Source organism: Paramormyrops kingsleyae, chromosome 23 (genome assembly GCF_048594095.1).
Source record: "Paramormyrops kingsleyae isolate MSU_618 chromosome 23, PKINGS_0.4, whole genome shotgun sequence".
Lineage (NCBI taxonomy): Eukaryota > Metazoa > Chordata > Actinopteri > Osteoglossiformes > Mormyridae > Paramormyrops > Paramormyrops kingsleyae.
Genome location: NC_132819.1, coordinates 13,928,217 through 13,950,672, shown reverse-complemented (window position 1 = coordinate 13,950,672; position 22,456 = coordinate 13,928,217). Strand labels below are relative to the sequence as shown.

General features: G+C 42.5%; 1 protein-coding gene across 2 annotated transcripts in view; it reads left to right on the top strand.

Moving 5' to 3' along the window:
• Nucleotides 1-1,620: 1,620 nt before the first annotated feature.
• The window catches only part of col22a1 (collagen, type XXII, alpha 1), a 58,817-nt gene continuing 37,981 nt past the window's right edge, over nt 1,621-22,456 (top strand). The window contains exons 1-11 of one of the 2 annotated variants that reach the window (XM_072705756.1): nt 1,621-2,203; nt 5,898-6,039; nt 6,831-7,397; nt 13,214-13,294; nt 19,444-19,555; nt 20,276-20,399; nt 20,648-20,923; nt 21,119-21,199; nt 21,364-21,486; nt 22,012-22,056; nt 22,209-22,271. In XM_072705756.1, coding sequence (XP_072561857.1) covers nt 5,955-6,039; nt 6,831-7,397; nt 13,214-13,294; nt 19,444-19,555; nt 20,276-20,399; nt 20,648-20,923; nt 21,119-21,199; nt 21,364-21,486; nt 22,012-22,056; nt 22,209-22,271 — 1,557 coding nt within the window. In that variant the 5' untranslated portion in view covers nt 1,621-2,203; nt 5,898-5,954. The remainder of the gene's footprint in view (nt 2,204-5,897; nt 6,040-6,830; nt 7,398-13,213; nt 13,295-19,443; nt 19,556-20,275; nt 20,400-20,647; nt 20,924-21,118; nt 21,200-21,363; nt 21,487-22,011; nt 22,057-22,208; nt 22,272-22,456) is intronic. The other variant, XM_072705757.1, reaches the window with a different exon arrangement.

Here is a 22,456-nt window from a genome sequence, read left to right as displayed (position 1 = left end):
CAACACTGACCAGGATTAGTGGTGGATGGGTGGATAGATGGTATATGAATTATTGAACAAATACAAGATTTTTACTTTTCATTCACATCTGGCTCTTCTAATTATACAAGGCTCAGTTTGGTTTTTTGCAAAAAGGATCAACTACTGGAACATTTTCTTTTAATGGTTTTCATTTTAGTTAATTTATCCCAGTGTCTGTATAAACGCCTCACCTTTTCTGAAAGGCTGAGAAATGACTGACTGAGCCACTTGTGTGATGCCTGATCCGTGTCTGATCTGTGCATTAATGCCCGTCTCATTGAGGAAATGTTCTTCATTTAATTTCCATTATTTTATGCATTTGTAGATTCCCAACATTCAAGCTGGGTAAAGTTCATGTAGATAAATGTACCCTAATCAATCCTGAAGTCAAGTCAAATGGGCTTTATTGCTGTACCATCCATATGCAGGAATGGGCGGCATGAAATAACGTTCACCCAGGACCACAGTACAACATACAGATGATGGGTGATGAGGGGGGGGGTGGTTCTCTGGTTTCCCCCCACAGTCCAAAAACATGCTAAGGTGAGTTAGTGCTGACAGATTGTCCATAGGTGTGAATTATGTGTGTTCCCTGCGATGGGTTGGTGCCCCACCCTGGGTTGTTCCCTGCCTTGTGCCTGTAGCCTCTGGGATAAGCTCCGACCCCCTCCCCCCCCACCCCGAATACGACGAGTGGTTTCAAAAGATGGATGGATGGATATAAACCTGGCTTGAGCTAAAACACTTTTATTGGGCTGGCATTCACTTGCTGCTGCCTGATGCAGCCCGATCCTAGTGTCTCCTCCATCAGAAGCCTCAGAGACGCATTTGGTAGATGTCTGACCGCACCCAGCCTGTCACTGAAAGCGCAGATCTGCCGGGAGACATCGGCACTGTTCCCCACGTCGCCCGCTGCGGCTATAGTTAGACGGGACAATGACGGCTGCACCCCGCCCTCGCAGACGGACACTCAGCACTCTGTGTCTCTGTTCCCTGTAAGCAGTGCAGAACAGAAGCCTTGTGATGCAAACCAGCGCATTTTTGTGGTTCTCTTTTTGCCTTGACTTCTGATTCCTCATGTTTTGCATCAGTGAATATTTATCTTTTCTTGTGGTGTGTTGCAGTAGTCTTCAAATGCTCAACCTCACTTCACAATGCCCTACAAGCTGTCCACTGGTCATAATACACTGTATCGAAATGGATTGATTTAATGTTCAACAGTTCAGCTTTCAGATCCTTTTTGAGAGTATGAAGTTGTCATTGCAGGCTTTTTGCAGAAGGGGGCGCCTGAGAGCCTCTGGAGCTACCTTACTGGTAGTGAGACTCCTCCAGTCAAGGATCTGAAGTGGAGATGCTCATGTCTAAGGACCCATCCTCTAAAGCATTCCTTTGTGATAGTACACTTAACCTATAGCTCCCAACGAACGAACAGAAATGAACTATATCGCAATCCACACTTTGTGTTGGAAATATTTGATTAACGCTACCATTGACATTTTCCTTTAATTAAAATAGACTAATTACTAGTGTTATTATAGTTTTAGAGTGAATAGAGTGGAATCATGTTAATCCTTTGGAAGTACAGAATATCATTATGAGTCTGGCAGTCCACAAATGATAACAAGGACAAAGAATGAAAATTAATGAGAAAGGGAAGTTGATTGTCCTCCCACATCCATATAAGCACTTCCCCCGGTGGTGTGGACGTCCACGTGTGGGGACAGATGGACACGCCGGTCAACGTACCGATGTGGTGTGGGTTTCCTAAGCACCACGCCGACTGCCTGCCTCTCCGGGCAGCACTTCTGCTCGGTGCCATAAAAAGACAAAAATACCCAGAAAGTTAGTCTATAATTGGATGGAGCACCGTCTTTTTTTATGCCGGAGAGCCACCCAGTGAAACCCTACACTTTGACTGTGGTTCCTCCCATCTGAACCGGCCGTCCAGAGGATGGCGCAGAACCTCACCTCACTTTTGACAAGGCTGTCCACTGGATCCTGGCCCTGGATTAATCACCTGTAGGTCTTTCCTTCTGATAGAAGTGATCAGCGGTTTGGGCTCCCTGGGTGTGTGTCTCCTGAAGATGCTGTGATCCCACTTTTCTGGAAGCAAGTGTTCATGTAGGAGAGGAGGAGATTCACGAAGCCCTCCAGTCAAAGAGGAGGGTGGTTTACAATCCAGGTAAGAAGCATTGCTTGGGTTTCTTATTATCGCTCCACTTAGAAGCATTTTCTTGAATCGCTGTGATCGATTGTCAATGCTGTATGCTGCTGCACTTAATTAAAGGGGGTCACTCTGATACACGTGGAGAAGTCTGAGCATTGGTCAGGTGCACTGGGGATTGGGGGCAGTTCTGGCTGCAGTGGGGAAGAGGGATGTTATTTGCATTTTGCATTTCGTCTGATGTTATTGCATTTCGTCTGATGATGGAGAGGCGTGCTCTGGAATAGGCATTCGCAGGCCAGTCCCAGGTGTGTCATTGCTTGTAGGAATGTCCATCTTGCCAAATGATCAGGGAGGAAGGCTCAGCAGTGGGAGTCAGACATGCACTGTGAAAATTTGATTTAACTTTAAGTCGGTTTTTAAAACTGTCCAAAACGCAGCATAAAATTAGCTGCTCGTTTGCCTGCATCCTAATGGCCGCAAATGTCAATCAAAGCTTGCGTGTCTGTGGTCTTCGTAGGGACAGTGATGGAATGGGATCATGTGATATCTCAGCTTTATAATCTCCCAGCAAAGATCACATCTCTCATTTTTTTAATGCTTGAAAATGCGTGTGTAGTTACCTCATTTTCGCAATCTTCACATCTCCTGAGAAAGAAGAGTGTAATAGTGTTTTCCAAAGAGAGCTGGGGTGGGTGGGTGTTTCTGGAAAATCGGGCTTTACTGTTAAACACATTTATGTTTTTTGTTGTTGATGATGCCTTTTTAAGAGATTAAACTTTTTCTTTGTATATACAGTATATACATTCTCAATTTAGCATTCAAGGACACAGTACTATCAATAAATCACCTAGACAGTTACCGCTGAGAAAATTACAGCCTCGTTTGAAACACTGATGAAAAACTGAAAACCACGTTTGCGTATCGGTCTGTGAAATATGTTATTTACAGGGCAGGCACACGCAGCACAGCCTGCATGCCGAACCTGCGATCCGGCCTCACCCAGCTACTGTCGGCATGCATGTTAAGCTCATTAAGCTTGGCAAGCGCATGTTTTTAAGAAGCTACAATATTTCTTGCAGCATATTCTGTAGACATACATTTTCCAAAAGCCCAAAGCTTCCTTGAGTGAAAAAACGTGTTGGGGTCATTTAAACTCTCAGCTTTGATTTTCAGAAAGATTTTGCTGAGTATGGGTTGTAAACAAAAACTTGACTTCAGAAACAAAAATAGTTTTAAAGGGAATCAATGTCAATACATGTAAATTAAATTGCATTGTTCTACAGACTGAATTCACATTCCTGATTTAAATTTTGCTGTTCTGTACGTTTTCTTTCAATGTTCTATCTCAGAATGCATACATGTTATACATGTTTTACAGTTATATAAGTCACAAACCGTGATTGCCCTCTAAATAATCTTGACCTATCACGGCATAGTGAGCTAGCTAAAGCTAGGGGCTCTTAGCCTAGCCATTAGCACTGTCTTATGTGCCACATTCATAATATTGGCTTTACATTCTATATCTACGGATTTGCCTGCCTGCTAATCCTAGCTAATCCTAGCTTTATTGCTGATCTAGATAGTAAATACAGCATTAAACACCGTCTTCAATGTTCGACACAGATATTTCATGAAAAAAGGAAACGCAGGTTATGTTGGCTTTCTGGAAAAGATGGGTGTTTGGTAGGTGTTCATCCCATGCATGATGATACATTGCTGCTCTAGCTGGCACATTCTCTCCAGTTCTCCAGTTCATGCCCACTCTTCAGGCTTCCTGGTACGCATGAAGGGTCATTATTAGTAGTTGAGCTTAACAGATAACTGCATTGTGGGAAGGCATGAATAATTATTGTGATAATGAGTGTGAATTGCTTGATGACTTCAAAATGTATAAATTGCTGTGGAAAACAGATTTTATTTTTTTCCTGCATTTACATAAATGGTGCATGAATAAGAAGAGGTCTACCATGAACCTCACAAATAGTCTTGGGAGGCTTGCTTAATTCAGTAAAAATGTTGCAAATTTATTGATTTCATCACAGAAGTCATTGATAAGCAATGTTTAACTTATTGGTACAGATCTCCCACACAGATGTTTTTTATATTGTGTCATAATTTTTTGTCTGACTCAGTCAGTTCTGTTCTTGTCATTTTGCCATTAATTGCAATTGTAGTCATTGACCCCCAAAGGGATACTAAACACAAATGTTTTATGTTATTACAAAGGTGTTACTAATTAAATAGCACCCAATGAGACTGCTCATCAATTAACTTTTTAACTCAGAAGAGCTCTTTTTGACCTATATTTTGGGTTTCAATTTCTTAATACTTCTGTTGATGTTAATGTGATATATCTTTTTTGTAAACAAAGGAATAATGTAATGAATTTTGTTATAAATGATAAATTGACAATGTTTTTCCTGAATTAAGCAACCATCCCAAGACTGTTTATTTACCAATTTACTATTTATAATGGGATGGTTACTAATTACCATGGGATGGTTATACATGACCCAGACACCAAAAGCATTCAGAAAGATAACTAACTGATTAATATATTTACTCTCTTTACTTAAGCTATTCTTTATGCTTTCCAGACCTCAAAGCAAACATTGTCGCCCTTTTGTATTGCCACCCATCACGTGTCATTAGTTTCCTTTCCCTCTTTTTAAATCGTGGTGGATGTAGGAGAGATTTGAGTGAAAATACCTGAAGCTCTTTCCAGAACATCTCCCCATCTCCTCTCTGTTGTGGGGGGGGGGGGGGGGGGGGTGATTTCTCTGAAGGGCCAGCTTTTCCTCCCAGCGTGTGCAACTCTGCGCTCTTTTACAGTTCAAAGTCCCCCCAAAATGTGGATTTTTGACCCTCAGAGCAATTTGAAATGCATTCAGCACACATACTGTGTTGTAAGTGCGTTACTCTGTGGTGGCCTGTGAGTGCCATTCAGTGTTATTTTCTTAGTTTATATAGCATGGGAGTGGCCAAACCACATGATCATAGGTTATATACACCAAAACCACATATACTGTAAATCTCCCAAACGACAGCTATCATAACCTTCTGATGACAGATATTTCATATATTCTTCATCTGATAGCTGCACATCTCTGAAAAAATTAAATTTATATACAAGATGATGTGATAGTAGGCATGGACGCAATGGTCATTATCAAATTTGCTGGTTATTTGAGAGGAGAGATGAATACAGTTATACTGTTTCTAAATGTGATTAAGAAACACGTCTGTCTTTGAGATCAGTTTTGGTTTATTATGTATATTTTCCTATAATTAAGTGCTACAATATAACTCATTTTGATATAGCTCAAACGCTGTAGACACTGACAGGCTACATCTGGATTCAGTTGCCTTAATATGTGACTATTCTTATCCAGCAATGAAAAAGTACTCACTTGTTCTGCTAGTTTGCTAAAGAATATATGTATTTTGGTAAATGGTAAATGGATTGCATTTATATAGTGCTACTCTTCTGCTACTCTTTCGAGCACTCAAAGCGCTTTACAGTTATGCCTCACATTCACCCATCCATACACACATTCACACACCGGTATATTTTCAGTAGTGCTGTAATATTTCCTGTAGTGTAGATTTTCTACAGATTATTAAAATCTGGAAATGCAATACCATCCTAATATTGTCCGGTTAACAGCTTGGTTAGATATGTATTCCAATTCCATCGATGTTTCTGTAGGGGGGCTGTTGATGGTCAGCGCAGCTTCTGACAGGAAAGGCTTTGAAGAAACCCAAGATGGTATTTCGACTGGGACTTAAGATTTCTCAGGTCCTAATCATCCTTGCACTGACACTGTCAGCAGCAGATACCCAGAGGGCAGGTAAGGCTGATACAAAGTGTCTGTCACAATGAACGGCTGATGACTTAATTCATGCATATTTACTCTGCCCAAGCTCCTATTGGGGAGCCTCAGTCTAGGTACATCAACCCTGAATGAGCCAGTTGTGGAAAAGAACATTGGCCTGTTTATTGGTCATAATTAAGGCCAGCACTTAAAAGACGATTAAGCTTATTAATGTGTGAACTTCTTAGTTGCTCTGATGTCACTGAATAGGGAATCCCGAGATTCTGTCTGTGGAAGGAGTAAGTGAAGAAAATGAAAACCACAGATTGTTGGGTTTTTGAGAATTCATTTCAAATGAATGATAACTCATTATAATTACAATTACCATGAATTATAATTATAAAGAATCCATGTTAGGGGAGACACTATGAGCTACTGCAAGTTTTACAAGCTACTTTAAAACCAAAGGGCTCCTATGCTTGGCTGAACAGTTCAGCTCTTCTTGTGCTTTGACAGGTTTGATTGTTTTGTTGATTGAAAGACTCGTCCAGCTGTTTCACATTAATATTAGTGACACATGCATGCTTTCAGGAGACTGACCAATCAGCACGCAGCAGCAGCCCTGTGCTAAAGTGAAATTCAGCTCTTTTTAATTGAGATGGTTAGTTTACAAACCCTGTCGTAACTCATAGTGTCCTCCCTGACATGGATTAGGTAGTCAGCCTAATTATAATCATTAATAAAGTAATGTTTTCCACAAAACAATGTAAGTCAGAGTTAAGACCCGCATATGATAACGTGTCTAATGGTATTTCTTTTCGCCCCAGGCTGTAAAAATGTCCATTATGACTTGGTGTTCATCTTGGATACGTCATCGAGTGTTGGCAAGGAGAACTTTGAGAAAGTCAGACAGTGGGTAGCTAACCTCGCGGAATCCTTCGACATCGGGCCGGATAAAACACGGGTGGCCGTGGTCCGCTACAGCGACCGACCCACCACCGAGTTCAGCCTTGGGAGGTACAAAACCCTGGAGGAGGTCAGGAGGGCCGCGAGGAGTATAAAGTATATCGGAGGCAACACTATGACCGGAGACGCCATCAGCTACATAACCACCAACATCTTCACGGAACGCGAGGGAGCCAGGCCTGCGGTCCTGGGCATCCAGAGAGTAGCCATCCTCATGACGGACGGCCGGAGCCAGGACTACGTGCTGGAGCCCTCCAAAGTGGCCCATGAGGCTGGGATCAGGATGTTTGCCGTGGGCGTCGGGGAGGCGCTCAAGGTGGAGCTGGAGGAGATCGCCTCCGAGCCCAAGAACGCCCACGTCTTCCACGTCTCTGACTTCAATGCCATCGATAAGATACGAGGGAGGCTCAGGAGGAGGCTGTGCGAGAGTAAGTACTGCACACCAGCCCTGCTCGAAACTGCGATGGATTTCTCCACAAACTGCATAAATATAATGCAGCAATATATGTGCTGTGACAACAGAGAACAAGATCTACCATTCCCTTTAAACCAGGGGTCACCAACATGGTGCCCGCGGGCACTAGGATGCCCCCGAGGACCACATGAGTCGCCCGCGGACCTGTTCTAAAAATAGCACAACTCACCAGTGAGCAGCGTCTAAAATAGTCATTGTTGATAAAATCATAAACGTGATCAATGTCTTCACATAGATGAGTGTCATTAATCATTAATAATAATATATAACTAAAGGTAAACTGAGCAGAATTGTTATTTAAGAAGAGTGTATCAAAATGGTAGCCCTTCGTATGGCTCAGTACTGAAAAGGTTGGTGACCCCTGCTTTAATCAATCACATTACTGAGCCACATTGCAAAAGTAAGATGTTTCTATAAGAATAAGTAATCTAGGCAGAGTAGATCAGTGTTTCCCAACCAGCACATTTCTGCTCCCCTCCCAGCTCCCTGCAAGATGGTCCATAACATACAGACATGAATACAGGTAGGAGCAAGTTTGGGGGTCACTTCATAGGGTCGGTCAGCACCCCTGGAGGGACTGGCTTTACAGGCCCTTACTCAAGGGCCCAACGGGGGCATTGAAATCATGGGCACAATGTCGCAACACCCCAGGTCAACTTACCAGGTGCTGTGATGACATTTTTAATAAAAATGACATTTTTAGCTGTGATGCCATTTTATAGGTGCCTTAGATATAATGTGATTTATCTGTAAGCATTATCTCCAGACAGAAGTTAAACATGACTTTTTCCTGTAGATTTGCCCATCAGTGTCACCCATAAGGCTGATTCTTACTTCAACTCTAATATTTTTTAAAAATTCTAATAAACAGCATTTCACTTCAGATACATATTATTGCAAATTATTTTTTAGTTTGCAAGTACTGGCTCCAGTGTGCAATGTGTGTGGTCAGAACGCTGTCCCTGTTATGTCTTAGTGCTCCTTTCTCTGAGTTGTATCTCTGTACTTGTATGAGCTGGATTATGCAGCAAGTTTCTGACTCTGCAATAGTTACAGGTCGCCTTTCCAGGGCCCGTGGCATTGTTTTTTATTAACAATTTGCATTGAACACTGAGCACTTACGCCTAATATTTTAACAAGAGCGCCCGCTGGTAACTGAATAAACCATCCACCAATAGAGATTTAAATGGAAAGAAAAACTTCCTTTCCACTTTGCCTTCTATTCCTGATCTGACATGTCAAGCATGCAACTTTAGTCTGAAGGATATATGTTCACGGGCAGAGTAAGATGGTAAAAGCCCGGCTCTGCCTCTGATCACCTTTGACCGTGATATTTTTGTGTAGTGTGTGAGGGGGCAGCTTATTTTCGTCCCGACCCATTCCATGTCCACGCCTGTACTTTTGCAGAAATAATGAGGGCATAATGACTCAAATTAGTCACTGCACTAATGACCCATAAACGAACAATAAATGCCTGTAAACAAAATCCAAGAAAAAATAACTTGCACATTGAGAAGGATACAGCTTGAGCCAAGCTTAAGTGATGCAGATAGTTTAGGGTTAATCCATGTCAGTGGCCTGACATGGGTTATGCATTCCTGGCTAAAGTTAGCTAGCTTGGAATGGAAACGTCCTTGAGGTCTTATTCAAAGCAATACGGTAGCCCTAAAAACCGCATAGCTGTTGCGCACCGGATTTTACAGTAAATTATAATCAATGCAAGAAACACTCCATCGTCACCTTAGTAATGAACATTTGAACTGTAGAGACGAACTCAGACTGTATTATGGAGATTCCTTATTGCAGGTAGATCCTTCGTACTTTATTTAAACTACGAGTCGATAGGGATTAATAGGGAAGGGTTTGAGCTTAGAAAAATAAGGCTGCTAGATTTAATGCCCCCTACCCTTGTTGGACTGTGAAGAGGCAGATACCCTCCTCAAATCTTTGCCTCCTTGGAAAAATCAAACTAGTCAAGATTATGAAAAATCCAGTGTAAATGTTTGCATTCAGCTATTGTGGTTAGCTGCTGCGATTCAGCATATGGTCAAAGGGTACCATCAAATCTAGGGCGAGTGTGTTGTACTGTGTTCATGCCATCTCCCCTTTCCAGTCTGTAATCTCTTGGACACTCTACACTTAAAGATGCACATCTAAGAATATCGGTGGCACAGAGAGGAACTTGAATGACCAAGTTATTTCTGTTTGGAAAATTACAGTTCTAATGTTTCAAGTATGTCTTGTTTCGTTTGCATTTTGCACGTATGAGTTTTTTGCCTTGTAAAACCACGGCCACCCCACAGCACGAGCATCACGGACAATCTCTAGATTGCTGACATTACTGAGCCTGCTTTTCATTGGTTTACCTTGTCACTTTCTCAAAAAGCGGATTTGTGTTAGACCTGCTTGCAATTAAAGGATGATCGGGATAATGCAAAAATATCAAACAGATTTTTTGACTGTTTTAATTAAGAATTTAATTAAAATTCATTTTTTTTAATTTTTCAATTTTTTCAATTTTATTAAAATAATTAATTTGAATAAAATATAGAATTTTATGAGGTCCATACTTCAGCGTGCCTTTGTTTTTAACTTATTCTTAAGGATTGTTAGATAAATAAATGTAATATTTTCAGATCTCTATTGATTTCATATAAAAATGCATTTCTGCTAATGGTGATTAGTAACATAAGTATTAATTATATATTAATTTAAGGAGTTTGGGTGTCTTGACCCCTGTAAATTAACTCTAGGCTGTTAAATCTTGCTATGTTTTTCATTACTCTGCAGGAGTGACTTGTTATAACTGTATTATAAGATAAGGAGAAAATAACTTGTAAATAACTTTTCTCAAAGTGTAGTATTTTTGGCAAAGTAAAATGAACCAGATTGGGATACAAACTGAATTCCTTCCAGAATGTATGAAAGAGAGATTGACTTGGATTTTATAGAGGACAGAAAATGGGAAAATCTACCAAACATTGTACCAGTTAAAGCTTCACCCTAGCGAATCAGTAGTGGGGTTGTGGCCAAGTGTTTGCTTTTGTTTTGATTGGCTGGTTCTGCATCAGAGTCTCAGTGTTTTTAGCATGAGCAGATCTTTCCCAGAGGGACACCTGAGAGATACAAATGCATGAGCAGAGCCGGGGAGGCCGTCAGCCAAACTTCCCCTGTTCTTAATGAACGCATGGCTGATTTAGACTGAACATGCGAAATGCAAAAGCAAGCTAAGAAGTGGAATAATTACAAAACGCACATAGTAGAGAATTGAATGGAAAGTACCCTGATATTTATGAACTCTTACTCTTTAAATACATTGTATGTCATTTGCCATTATTAGGCGGTGATTTATTTTTCCGCAGCAAACATTTTCAGGGACACGAAAATTTAAGAGAAACAAAAAAATCTTTATAAAAACAAAATCATAGTGAAGTGAAGTCTCTTGAACCCAACAAAGCCCTTTTTATAGCTGTGATTAAAGAAAATTACAGACTCTGATTGTATATGATTGTCAGATAGAGGCAGCCAGTGTGGTTTGAGAGCCTGCCTGGTTATTTTCTCCACTGCACACATTGAGGAATGAGGAAAAAGGACTTAAGTGAAGTGCACTTGTGCATGTGAGTGGAAGCAAGGCTCTGTCAGATAGCTGAGAGCCCCATATTTGGGAGGACAGGGAGGGGGGAGGAACAGAGACACTCTTATCCAATAAGGTCACTTCCTTTCAGACAGTCTTTCATTACAGGCCAGAAAGACCTCATTGCCGGCAGACAGCATCAACTGTAAGTCAGTCAGCTAACTCCCATTAAGAAAAAAAATATATTAATGAACCGTATTTAAGGTCAAAGTGAACCTGATCCACAGAGAATCACCGTTTAAAAGGGTGGGAGACTGTGGTGAAAGACGGGTATTTCTAGAAAGTACAGTTTGAGATGTTCATTTAGCCAAAGCACTGCATATCTCCAGTGGAGCTTCATATTTACTCTGCCACTGAAGGCACTCTGTCCCTGGTTAAGGTGACACCTTATCACTGCGACCATAATTGGCGTCACTCTGCCGGGAAAACGAATGGCTTGAGGCATCTGAGTTATCATTGTCCACCGCATAGACACTTCCTACAAACGTATTGGGGGTACCAGTAGCTAGCCGGGTGGGATGTTGACGCTTCAGCTGGCACCGACCGTCCCGCCCGACACCGTGAGGCTCCCAGTGAGAAGGAGAACGCCAGCTGGCAGAGGTCCGACAGACGCCTCTCCGCTTGGAGTCAACCTCACTGGGTAGCGGTTGACAGCTAAGTGTGGTGCAGAAATCAAATGACATATGTCATACAATTAATGAACAATACAGCATCATCATTATTGTTGTTGATGTTGTAAAATAATGCACACACTACAATTAAACAAGTCCGGTGAAGAGGTTATTGAGTACGGAGCTTGGATGGGTTGGGAATACATGTCCTCGTTTGCCCTGATCCTCATTTACGATTCACCTGCGAGGCAATTAAAATCAGTGCTAATAAAACATTAGAGGCATATTAATTTTTAAAAAATAGAAATTCAGGTCACTAACCTTGGAGAGCATTGGTCCTGTTAATGTTTGAGGTGGGTGTGATTGCTATATTTAGATCTTTAGATCTCCCCCCACCTCCCCCCACTCCCCGGGCCCCCCGGGCCTCCCGGCCAGAGGTATGGTTATGGATAATTCCAAGGGACAGACGTGTCTGTTAAGCAGGTAATGAGTTTAGCAGGGATAAAAGTTTCCTGCAGAACTGTCTAATGATATTGGTTGACAGCAATTAATATAAATGCCTGTGACGGACATGGGCTGTCGTGACCATCGTCACCATCGCAGTAAGGACCGCAGAATTAGAAAGTGCTCGCTCATCTGCCAAACATACTGCCTCTGTGGCTACCACAGTCAGGCATGTTTTCCAAACAGCACATTGTCAGACCTGTGAACTGGATCTCGCTGTCTTTCTTCGGCAGCTGTATATATGTCCCTCACTGGCCTGGGGCCATCGATGTTAGTTCTTGCATCTGGAAGTGATACCTCAAAGTCTACATTGAAGCTGTCTGACCTATGCTTGGACGGCAATCTCTAGTCATATCTGTAAACATTCTTTACAGTTACTGGAGGAAAAAGGCATACGTCTCTGGCTTTTTCACTCTCCTGTCCTTCTTTTTCTTTCTTTTACACACAAACATATACACATGTACAAAGATGAGCATGCTACAATAAACTCAGGGAAAGTGCTTGATTGTCTATGCGGTGGACAATGATTGTTAAAATTGGCTGCATTCATTCCAACTATAAAATGTCAGTATCAACCTTACTTTGAATATGAGTAACATTTCTCATTGAGATTTTGAAGCCTTCATTATCATTACAAAAAATGCGATGGTGTGAGGGGTACAATCCACTTTCCATCCAAGGAGAGAATGCCAGGTGACTGCATGGGTTTCTCCCCTTTGGTTCTTGAGTTTGTGTGAGTGTTTCCTTTTTCCTCAGAGTTAGCCCAGCTCAAGCGAAGGATTCTTTACACCTGTTTTTCTCATAGTGTAGATTACTTCCCTAATTATGTCCATATTCATATTCGCAAATCCCCCACATTAAATTCTCGTCTCCTCCAGCTGAGTTGTCTTTCCTCGAATATAAACAAGCACGTAATGTACCTGTAAGCCCTTCATTATGTAATTGCACTCACCCATGGCTGCGTAACACCATTTGGTAACCACACTGATTTTACAGCCAGTGTCTTTCTGTTGCCCTCAGATGTACTGTGTCCAAACATGAAGGTGCGGGAAGACCGTTTCAAGCCCAACAGCACCAGCGCTGGCCTCACCGAGGTTCCAGGTAAGGGATCTAGACTGTTATCTGTTGTCATCCCTTTATTTTGTTATTTAACCTATTATCATAACAATGTACAAGGGGTGGACAAAATAATGGAAACAACTACCCGTGGCCTGCAGAACAGCTTCAGTTGTTCTATGAACAGAGGCGGACATTCCAGGTCCAGAAAGTAAAAATCCAGCCCAAGATTTTGTTTCAACCAACCAGTTGAGTACTCTGTGACTGACTCTTTATATTCAATTGGTTGGTTGAAACAAAATCCTGGTTTGGATTTTTACTTTATGGACCTGAAATGTCCACCTCTGTCTATGGATGCTGTCTGGAACTGTGTGGGATGCTGGACTATTTTTCAAGACAAAAAACCTCTACATCTTAAAGGGATAAAGGACATGGAAATATACATTACACTGTCCTCAAGAACTACCCCAGGTTCAATATTGTTTAGATCTGGTCACTGGGGAGGCCACAGAAAGCATTTGACTTTTTCCTGGTGTCCAGTCCTGAATCTGTTTAGCAGTTTGTACTGTGGCATTATCATCTTGGATTATGGAAATGTCTTGAGAGACCACTGCTCGCACCATAGCGTGCACCTGGTCCTGCAAAACAGCCTCATATTCTCTCACCACTATGAGCCCATGCGAAGCAATAACCAGTCGCAGACCAACAGACACTGATGAAGGAATCCTTGGGCTTCTTGCAAAAGTAAACCTATCAGGATGTAGGAAAAAGGGTGAAAAATGACTGATTAGACTATGTTACTTTTTCCCCTTCTCAGGGGTCTTGGATTTGCAGCTCCTTGTACCAGGTTATATGTTTCTGTGCAGTAGTGGTCTCCAAACAGCAGCCCTGCTATAAATCCCAGCTCGTAATGTATGGGTTCTGCTGAGACTGGGTCACAGAGGTGCCGATGCAATTTGTAGTACATTTGGAGCCATACTTTGTTGTGTTTAACAGCTATTCTGATAAGTCTCTGTCTATCTCTGTCAGTGAGCTTCTACTTCAGACCACTGATCCTCTTTGGTCACCTAGTGTGTCCCTTGACACATACAATATTTAACAACTTAATATTGCTTGCCTTTGTAGCTGTGTTTCTAATTGTGATTTGGTTACTTTAAAAGTTGAAAAAGGTTATAAACTTTATTGCCATGTGTTGCTTTTGTCTGAAGGGCGGCATTATTTCAATGTGCTGCTCGCGCTCTAAAGATGTCAGGTGACTGCAGTTAAAAACATTTTGTTCTGGAGTCGAAGCAGTGCTTCACCAGAGAGGTAGGATGTTTGTCTTTGAACCACTGGGAACCGGAGTTCCAGTCTCGCCACCCACTCAAAGCTTCACTGCTTTATGAGAGCAAAACCAGATGTGGACAAATTTGTTTCCCGGCTGCTGAAGTTGGCCTCACCTTAAATCCAACTGTCTGTCAGTACTCTGTGATGGATGGCCTGTGTCACCCTACAGATATCTACTTGAAATCGAAAGCCAGTTACCTTGTGAATTGCAGCTGCTTGCCATTGAAACTTTCTAGGGATTGGCTCCCCTAAAGGTGATGGCACTGATCAGGGTCATCACCGCGGAAAAGAGCTCTTCTACAAAACAATGTTATGAAACTTGTTCCAAATCACAGAACAAGTCAAGTTTTCACAATGGCTTTTATATTTAGCCACGAAACCTCCAGTTTTAGTAAGTCTCCCATTTGAACAATGTTTTGACAGCAGAATGAAGAAAATATGAATATAAATTACCATGTGATCGTTCTAAATTGCACGATCAGACTAGAGCAATTTGCTGGTGAACTGATCTTTTTTATATTCATTTCATGCATGTTTAATGCATGCATGTACATATATTGTCACAACCTGAAGTATGAGAGGTAAAGTAACTGTCTTTCTTCAGTCATTCCTTCATTCAGAAAATATGAATTCAGCAAAGATAGTAGAGATATCATTAAAAAAAGGAGATGGCTTCTGATTGCCCCCAGATCATCCAGGACTGCGGCGGCTTGTGCTTGTTGTGCCGGTTGCCAGGAAGCTGGGGTTGGACTCCTCCGGAGGTCAGGGCCCATGGACCACATGAAGCATTTCATCTGCTCAGCCAGTGCAGTGCTAATTATGTGGGAAGACGTTTATCGCACAGCACAATACCGGAAGGGGAGGCTTGCTACGGAGACAGCCGGCAAGGACGTCCAGACCGTTTCAGTCCATGTGTAGCAGAGAGAAAAAACAGGCTGCATGAGAGAATCTTGTTTTATTAAACGTTTTTATTATCATTACATCCATCCATCCACCCATCCATCCGTTTTGAAAAACCAGTAACTGCTGTGGTGAACCTGTGCCCATTGCCGGAAGGACAAAGTATAAAGAAGGATACACCCTGGACAGGATGTCACACACACACACACACACACACACACACATGTAGGGTAAACATATCCTTTTGGGGACCGCTCATTCATTTCAATGGGAAAAATGCTAACGCTAACTATGACAACCTTAACCCCTACCCTGCCCTAATCATAACCATAAGTAACCTAACAAAATACAAGAGTTTTTGCATTTTTAGTTTTTTCATAGCAGTCACCAATTTTTTATAAAATAGAGTTTTCCCTTATGGGGACCAGGAAACCGGTCCCCATAAGGGAAAAAATAATGGATATTTATCACGTTATGGGGACATTGTGTCCCCATAAGGATAGGTAAACCCGCTCACACACACACACACACACACACAGGGCAATTTAGAGTATAGAGTACAGTATTTTACCTGATCCACATGCGGTCAACTTTGGGGGGGGGGGGGGGGGGCTTGAGTGACAGGGAGGAAGTCCACTCAAACTCTTCCCACGTTCTGCTGGACCAGATTCAAAGCCACAGTGAAGTAGCTAGACTGCCCTGTGCTCGTTACATAACAGTCTTAGAGTTATTGCATATTGTTCTTCACGCTGTAGCAGGTCTGAACATCTGTATGACCTTGTATAAACAGCCATGAACAGTGGAGTCACATGTCGCCTTGCATCCCTCTACCTGAATGCCTGCTGAAACCTCTCTGGGAGGACATGTGAGGCATGCAGTGTAAGTGGTAAGCAATTTCTTCACAGTGCATTCCAGAGGAACTGGGCCAGCTTGATAGACATCACGCAGTTAATCTGACGTCTTTGAATAACGATAACGCACAATCCACGTCCTTGTTCCCCTCTGACTGTAAGCCCAACACAGACAGGCTCTCTGTCGACTGCAACCTGTTTGGTAAGTTTTTGGGGTCATCTGCAGAACTGGCGATGTACCAAGGCCCTTTCCTTGTTAATTAAAGCCACCAGTGCAGACAGTGTGCACAGATGTTACCAACTGCCCAGATAAAAAGAATCCACTGGCACTCTAGTTTAATTTCCCAGTTCGGTCCTCTGGTTTTTTCATGAACAGTGGAGCTTGGGGTTTTAGCTGCCCTTTCAAAATAGCTTTTAGGGAAGATTACATGCTTTCCCTCGCCAATCCAAATTACAGGTTTGCACTGAGATCATCCCAAACCGCTGAACAGAACCGAGTATATTTGCATAACACACAGACCAATAACCATTCACAGCTGGATGCGTGTTCCACATTCTGCCTGCTGCTTTTGCAAAAAGTCGCGGGTAATACAATGGCGCAGCACCTGTGCCTCCCGGTCCAAGTGGTCCTGAGTCATTTGCATGTTTCATCCTTTATGGAGGCCTTTTGGGGAACGAGCTTCTCAGATTCAGACGCTACAGAAAGGATGGATGAATATCAGTCGCCTTAAATCATTTGTAGTACCTTGTCAGTTTCGGAAGTACTTGGAGTAGCACTTCCAGGACTATAGTGTTATTAAAAAAAGTATTACTTGCCAACAGAGTTCTTAAAGTGATAGTATTCTTAGCCGGGTTCTATTGAACCAGTATCACAATGTATTCTCTGATGAGACTGCTAAGCACTTATATAAGTTGTTCTGGCTTAGGGCGTCTGCCAAATACCGTAAATGTAAATGTAATTGTTCTTTTGGACTCTATTCTACTGAATTTTTCCATGCCCACAGCAAAATAATTATCCCTGTTTTGGTTCTCAGATATATGTAGTTGTTGTAAGTGCTGGTGCTATCCTGTTTACCTCAGTGATATACTGTTCTCTATCCTGAACAACTCAGCTGGACGCTACATTGTATTATTCCGGAAAGCTTCTCTCATATTGACGAGTGACAGGCAAGGTCTACTGTTTGAATGAATACGATGACGGATAAACACCACGTGGAGCTGTGAGGCATTCAGAATAAACGTGTGAACAATGACATGAGTAGGGCTATCTTAAGGTCAGCCTACGGAAATATGCTTCCGTATCAAATTCAGTGTGAGCTTAAGAAGGCCAACAGGAAACCTATGAAATATGACATCCACCCTGCATCCAAGATTATTATTCTTAGCTTTTCTGAAAATAACATGAAAGACAAACGCTGAAGGCTTTTGGTGTATCTGTCCATTCCGTATTAAGTAATGTTTTTCTATTAACGGCAGAAGTATACCCTGGCATTGCAGTTGCTATTGGCAGTCGCATGTTTGTTGTGAAAGGGTGTGTCCTCGTTACACTACCTTTGGGTGAGGCTTACCCTAAAAACCCCAGCAGATTTCGGTACCTTTTCTGTCATGCTACAACACAAACCACAGTTCCACTGGCCCCCATAATTGTATGGGTGAGCTATTTTAAATGTCTTAAACCTTACAACGTAAAATTTAGGGCTTTTGGCAGCAGATCTAAAAATTAAAAACACGAGGGTAATTAGTGGGACTGATACAAAGCGACGTCAAAGCAAAGCTACGTTCCACATGTTAGGTGATAATGTCATCTGAAGCAGCATGGGGAAGCCCATATACAAACTTCACACTTAAATCAGTGCTGGGTGTGTCCACATTGTCCCATATCAGTCAAAACCCATTACTGCATGATTTAGAGACGTGTACTGTACTGCAAGTTGTGCGTGGCATGCCATAACTGAGATGTATTTGTAGACGTAAATGGTCGTTTAAATGTTGGCTTTTTCACATCTGGATGCCAAATGTGCAATGTGACAGCATCATATGCCCACCCAGTGAATTCAAATGGAGCTGTGAGAAAGGATTAGGAAGAAGGTCGGTCTTTAGAGTCCTGGTGCTCCCTGTCTTGCTGTATGTCTGCGAGACATGGATGCTATCTAGTGACTTGAGACGAAGGCTGGACTCCTTTGATACTGTGCCTCTTTGGAGAATCCTTGGGTACCGCTGGTTTGACTTTGTGTCGAATGGATGGTTGCTCAGGGCGTCCTGAATGAGGCACATTACCTGCACTGTGAGGAAGCATCAATTACGGCACTACAGCCATGTGGCCGATTCCCTGGGGGTGATCTGGCTCGCAGGATCCTCATTGCTGAAGACCAGAGCGGCTGGACCAGGCCGAGGGGACGCCCACGTAACACCTGGCTGCGGCAGATAGACGGCCATTTCCGGAGGGTGGGACTGGACACTGTGTCGGCCCTGGGGGGGGTCACCAACTGGGATCCTGAGGTGTTTCAGTGCCTGCTCCCCGACCTGACCTGATTCAGATCAGTAATGGAATATATTTCATGGACAATTAAAAGTTATTTTTGTATTATTTCACCCATTACAAACAGTACAGAAACAGCTGGGGTCACATTGTGATCACAGACTAGTGGTATATTACAAAGAGAGCCTAATGAGGCTAACAGACAGACAGTGTATTACCTTTCATTTTAGATCAGGCACTGCTGCAGGAGAGATGGTGGAATTAGTGCCGTTTAATGTTTATAATATAATCTCAGGCTTGCTGTTAGAACAAAAGGAGCTGAAATGGCTGCTTGATGGTTTCCTTTTTAAAAGGTTTAAGCATCAGATTTTTCATCTGCTGGATGCATTAAACTGCAAATCAAATTGCTTTGTGTTGCAGAATTTACACTTGAAAAAATGCAATAACTCTATTATTTGAAAGCAATAGGTTCACAGATTTATGAATAACATTTCTTCGAGGGTAGTGTTTCTACCATTGGTCAAATCCATCCTTTTCTTGCTGTAACCCTTTCCACCGGCATGTCATCAGTGGCCAGGATCATTGCACGTTTTCAAACAGCGAAGCTATATTTTTTTTCTTATTTTTTCTGTTTTCAGGATTTGACCTCATGGAGTATTTCAACGTTCGGGATCTTTTGGGGTCGAGGTTTGAACCAGGCCAAAGCCCCTATGTACGGCTTGGGACCTTGCCTGTTGTACAGAAAACTGAGTAAGTCAATGTTATATTAATTAACCTGAGCAGGTAAAATGAGTATTTTTTGTCTATAAAAACAATCCTTCCAATCATGAAAGAAGCATAAAATGACATCATAAGTCTCCATTTTATCTAAAAACCTTATTTTACATATATAATAGGGTGCTTCTTAAGAAAATTCCTTTGAAGTGTATATTCCTATATATTCTTAGTATAATTAAAATCCAAAAAACTTAAATAGCATAATTTAGATGGTACTAAAATGCAGTGTTTATAAAAATATTTAGTGCTATAAAACTCTGTTCTTGCATGTTTTTTTTTCTTAATGTTAAAGCACTTAAAATGATGGAGGCTTTTAACTGGTTCTCAGTGATGTGATGTGAACCATGGACATGTGTGTGCTTTGCATATTGTGTAAGTCAGCTACCGCCTAAGAATGTGCAAAGTAGCTAAATCGTCATGGTTTCCCTGTGTTGCGTATCCGTGCGAAAGCGGCCTTCCCACAGCAGCCAAACAATGACCTCATCACTGGCAGCCAGGCCTAACAGTGCTTGTTGTCTCTCATACAGTGAAACACACACACTCTCGATGTGTCAGTGCCGCTTTGGCATTTGTACTCTTTACTTTAGCACTTTAGCACATTTTAGCCGCTGCTGCTATTTTCTCACCTAACAACCTCAAGAGGCACACTTGGGTAATGCCATTTATTACTGCCTTTCTTTTTCTGCCTTTCAGAGATGTCTACCCTCAAGGTCTCCCCGATGAATATGCCTTTGTGACCACATTCAAGTTCAGAAAAACCTCTAGACGAGAAGACTGGTATCTCTGGCAAATCTTTGACAAATACGGGATCCCACAGGTGCGATAGCAGTCAGAACGGTGTCCGATTTTCCAAGATGTCTAAGATGCTGTTTGTGGGGGGGGGGGGGGGGTATTGAGTTGATACTGTCATGATGGGGGACAAAGTTTGCAGACTTGACTTCCTTCAGCTCACTCATGAAACATAATGGGTTTGACATGATTTTGGCTTCGGTATGTGTCGTTTTGTGGAGAGCGTCCCGTTCTACACCTCTTCACTGGAGCTGCTTGTCGCATGCCTGCATCCAGGTATCCATCCGTCTAGACGGGCCAAACAAAGCCCTGGAGTACAACGCCGTGGGGCTGACCAAGGACGCCGTGAGAGCCGTGTTCAAGGACCCTGAGGTTGAGAACCTGTTTGACCGAAACTGGCACAAAATCGCGCTCAGTGTCCAGGCCAAATCGGTGTCCCTCTACCTGGACTGTAAGCATCTACAAACACTGTCCATCGAAGACAGAGAAGACATTGACATGAATGGGAAGACAGTGATCGGGAAGCGGGTGTACGACAGTGTGCCTATCGACGTGAGTCGCCGCTCCTCTCTGTTTCGTGGCCCTGCTGACTTTCTATGTGTCTGCTGAATTTTCAGTAGTATTCCTCACAATGCATCTGCATTTCCTACATTGTTTAGGCCTGCCCTGCGTCAACATGTATGTAGGAATCTGAGCTTTGGTCTGAGGATTTGTTACAGGTCCTGAAATTTGCGCGTCTTTCTCCAGTTTGACCTGCAGAGGATGGTCATATATTGTGACTCCAAGCATGCAGAGCTGGAGACCTGCTGTGACCTCCCCAAAGGCCCAGTAAGTTATCCTCCCGTATTGGGTGGAGGAACTGGGGGGGTGGAGGGTCCTTATTTTCATTGTATCCCAGAATATTGACAGTTTATGGCTGCCACTGAGGCTCTAGTAATGAGTCTGTGCTGTTTCATTTCATTCTCGCCAAGCTCTCGATCTGACCTTTTCAGTGTCCAAAGGAGGTTGTGATCGAGCACCCCACTGCTGAGGTTCCCACCACCAGCCCCCCCAAAACCGACGAGCAGAAGAGCGGCCCCACAGCCGTTAACTGCACTTGTGCAGCGGGGACGAAGGTAAGAAACACGGCTGGGGGAGAATCCGCAAGCAGAATGAGGCCGTCATTCGGCAGACATTGAAGGTTCTCAGTGTGTTCATTGTGCAACACAATGATTGGAAGCTCACCTATTTTTTTAGTTTTGAATTTGCAGTCATTCCGCTTGGACTTCCACAAGAACAACAAAAACAAAATAAAATGAAATGTTCATCAAAACAATTCCTTGTTGAATATTAAACAGGCATTCACTTGTAGTTGTGCCACTAACCCTAATTCTCATGTTCATTCCAAAATGAACGTGTGGAACACATAGGCCCAAAGCAGCTGTCTACACCAGTGTTTCTCAGTCCGGTCCTTGGAGACTCCCAGACGGTGAACATTTTTGCTTCCTCCCAGCTCCCTGCAAAAATCTGGTCTCTCTGAGGGACTCTGAAGGCCAGATTGAGAAACACTGGCCTACAGTACATGACAATGCGCAGCATCACAGAGAGTTACAATATAAAATGTATTTTGTCCATTGATTCCTTTAAATTGCTCCTCACAGGGAGAGACTGGGCTACCAGGAAGAGATGGCGCCAAGGGTGAAAAGGTCATCCATCTCAAAATAAAAAAAGAACACTTTAGTTATTCCTATTAATTCAATGAATTAATCCTTTATGAATTAATCCTTTATGGAACAGGATTTGTGGGACTCGGGGGTTTATTCACTTCTGTCGTGACGCCGCGTGAATTTCTTTACAGGGTGACACTGGAAGTCAGGGTGAAATTGGACCACCTGGCCTGAAAGGACAGAAAGGAGAAACTGTATGAACTCATTACGCATTTGAACAATTTTGATTATATCGGAGTCAAAACTAGGCAACTAAATATAATTTTAATGGCCAAATAAATTGGAATAATGACAGTAATTAAATATAACCGATACCATAGAAAATGTCCAGCCCTCCATTTTCTAACCAATAACACTGGTCAGGGTAGAAGATGTAAAG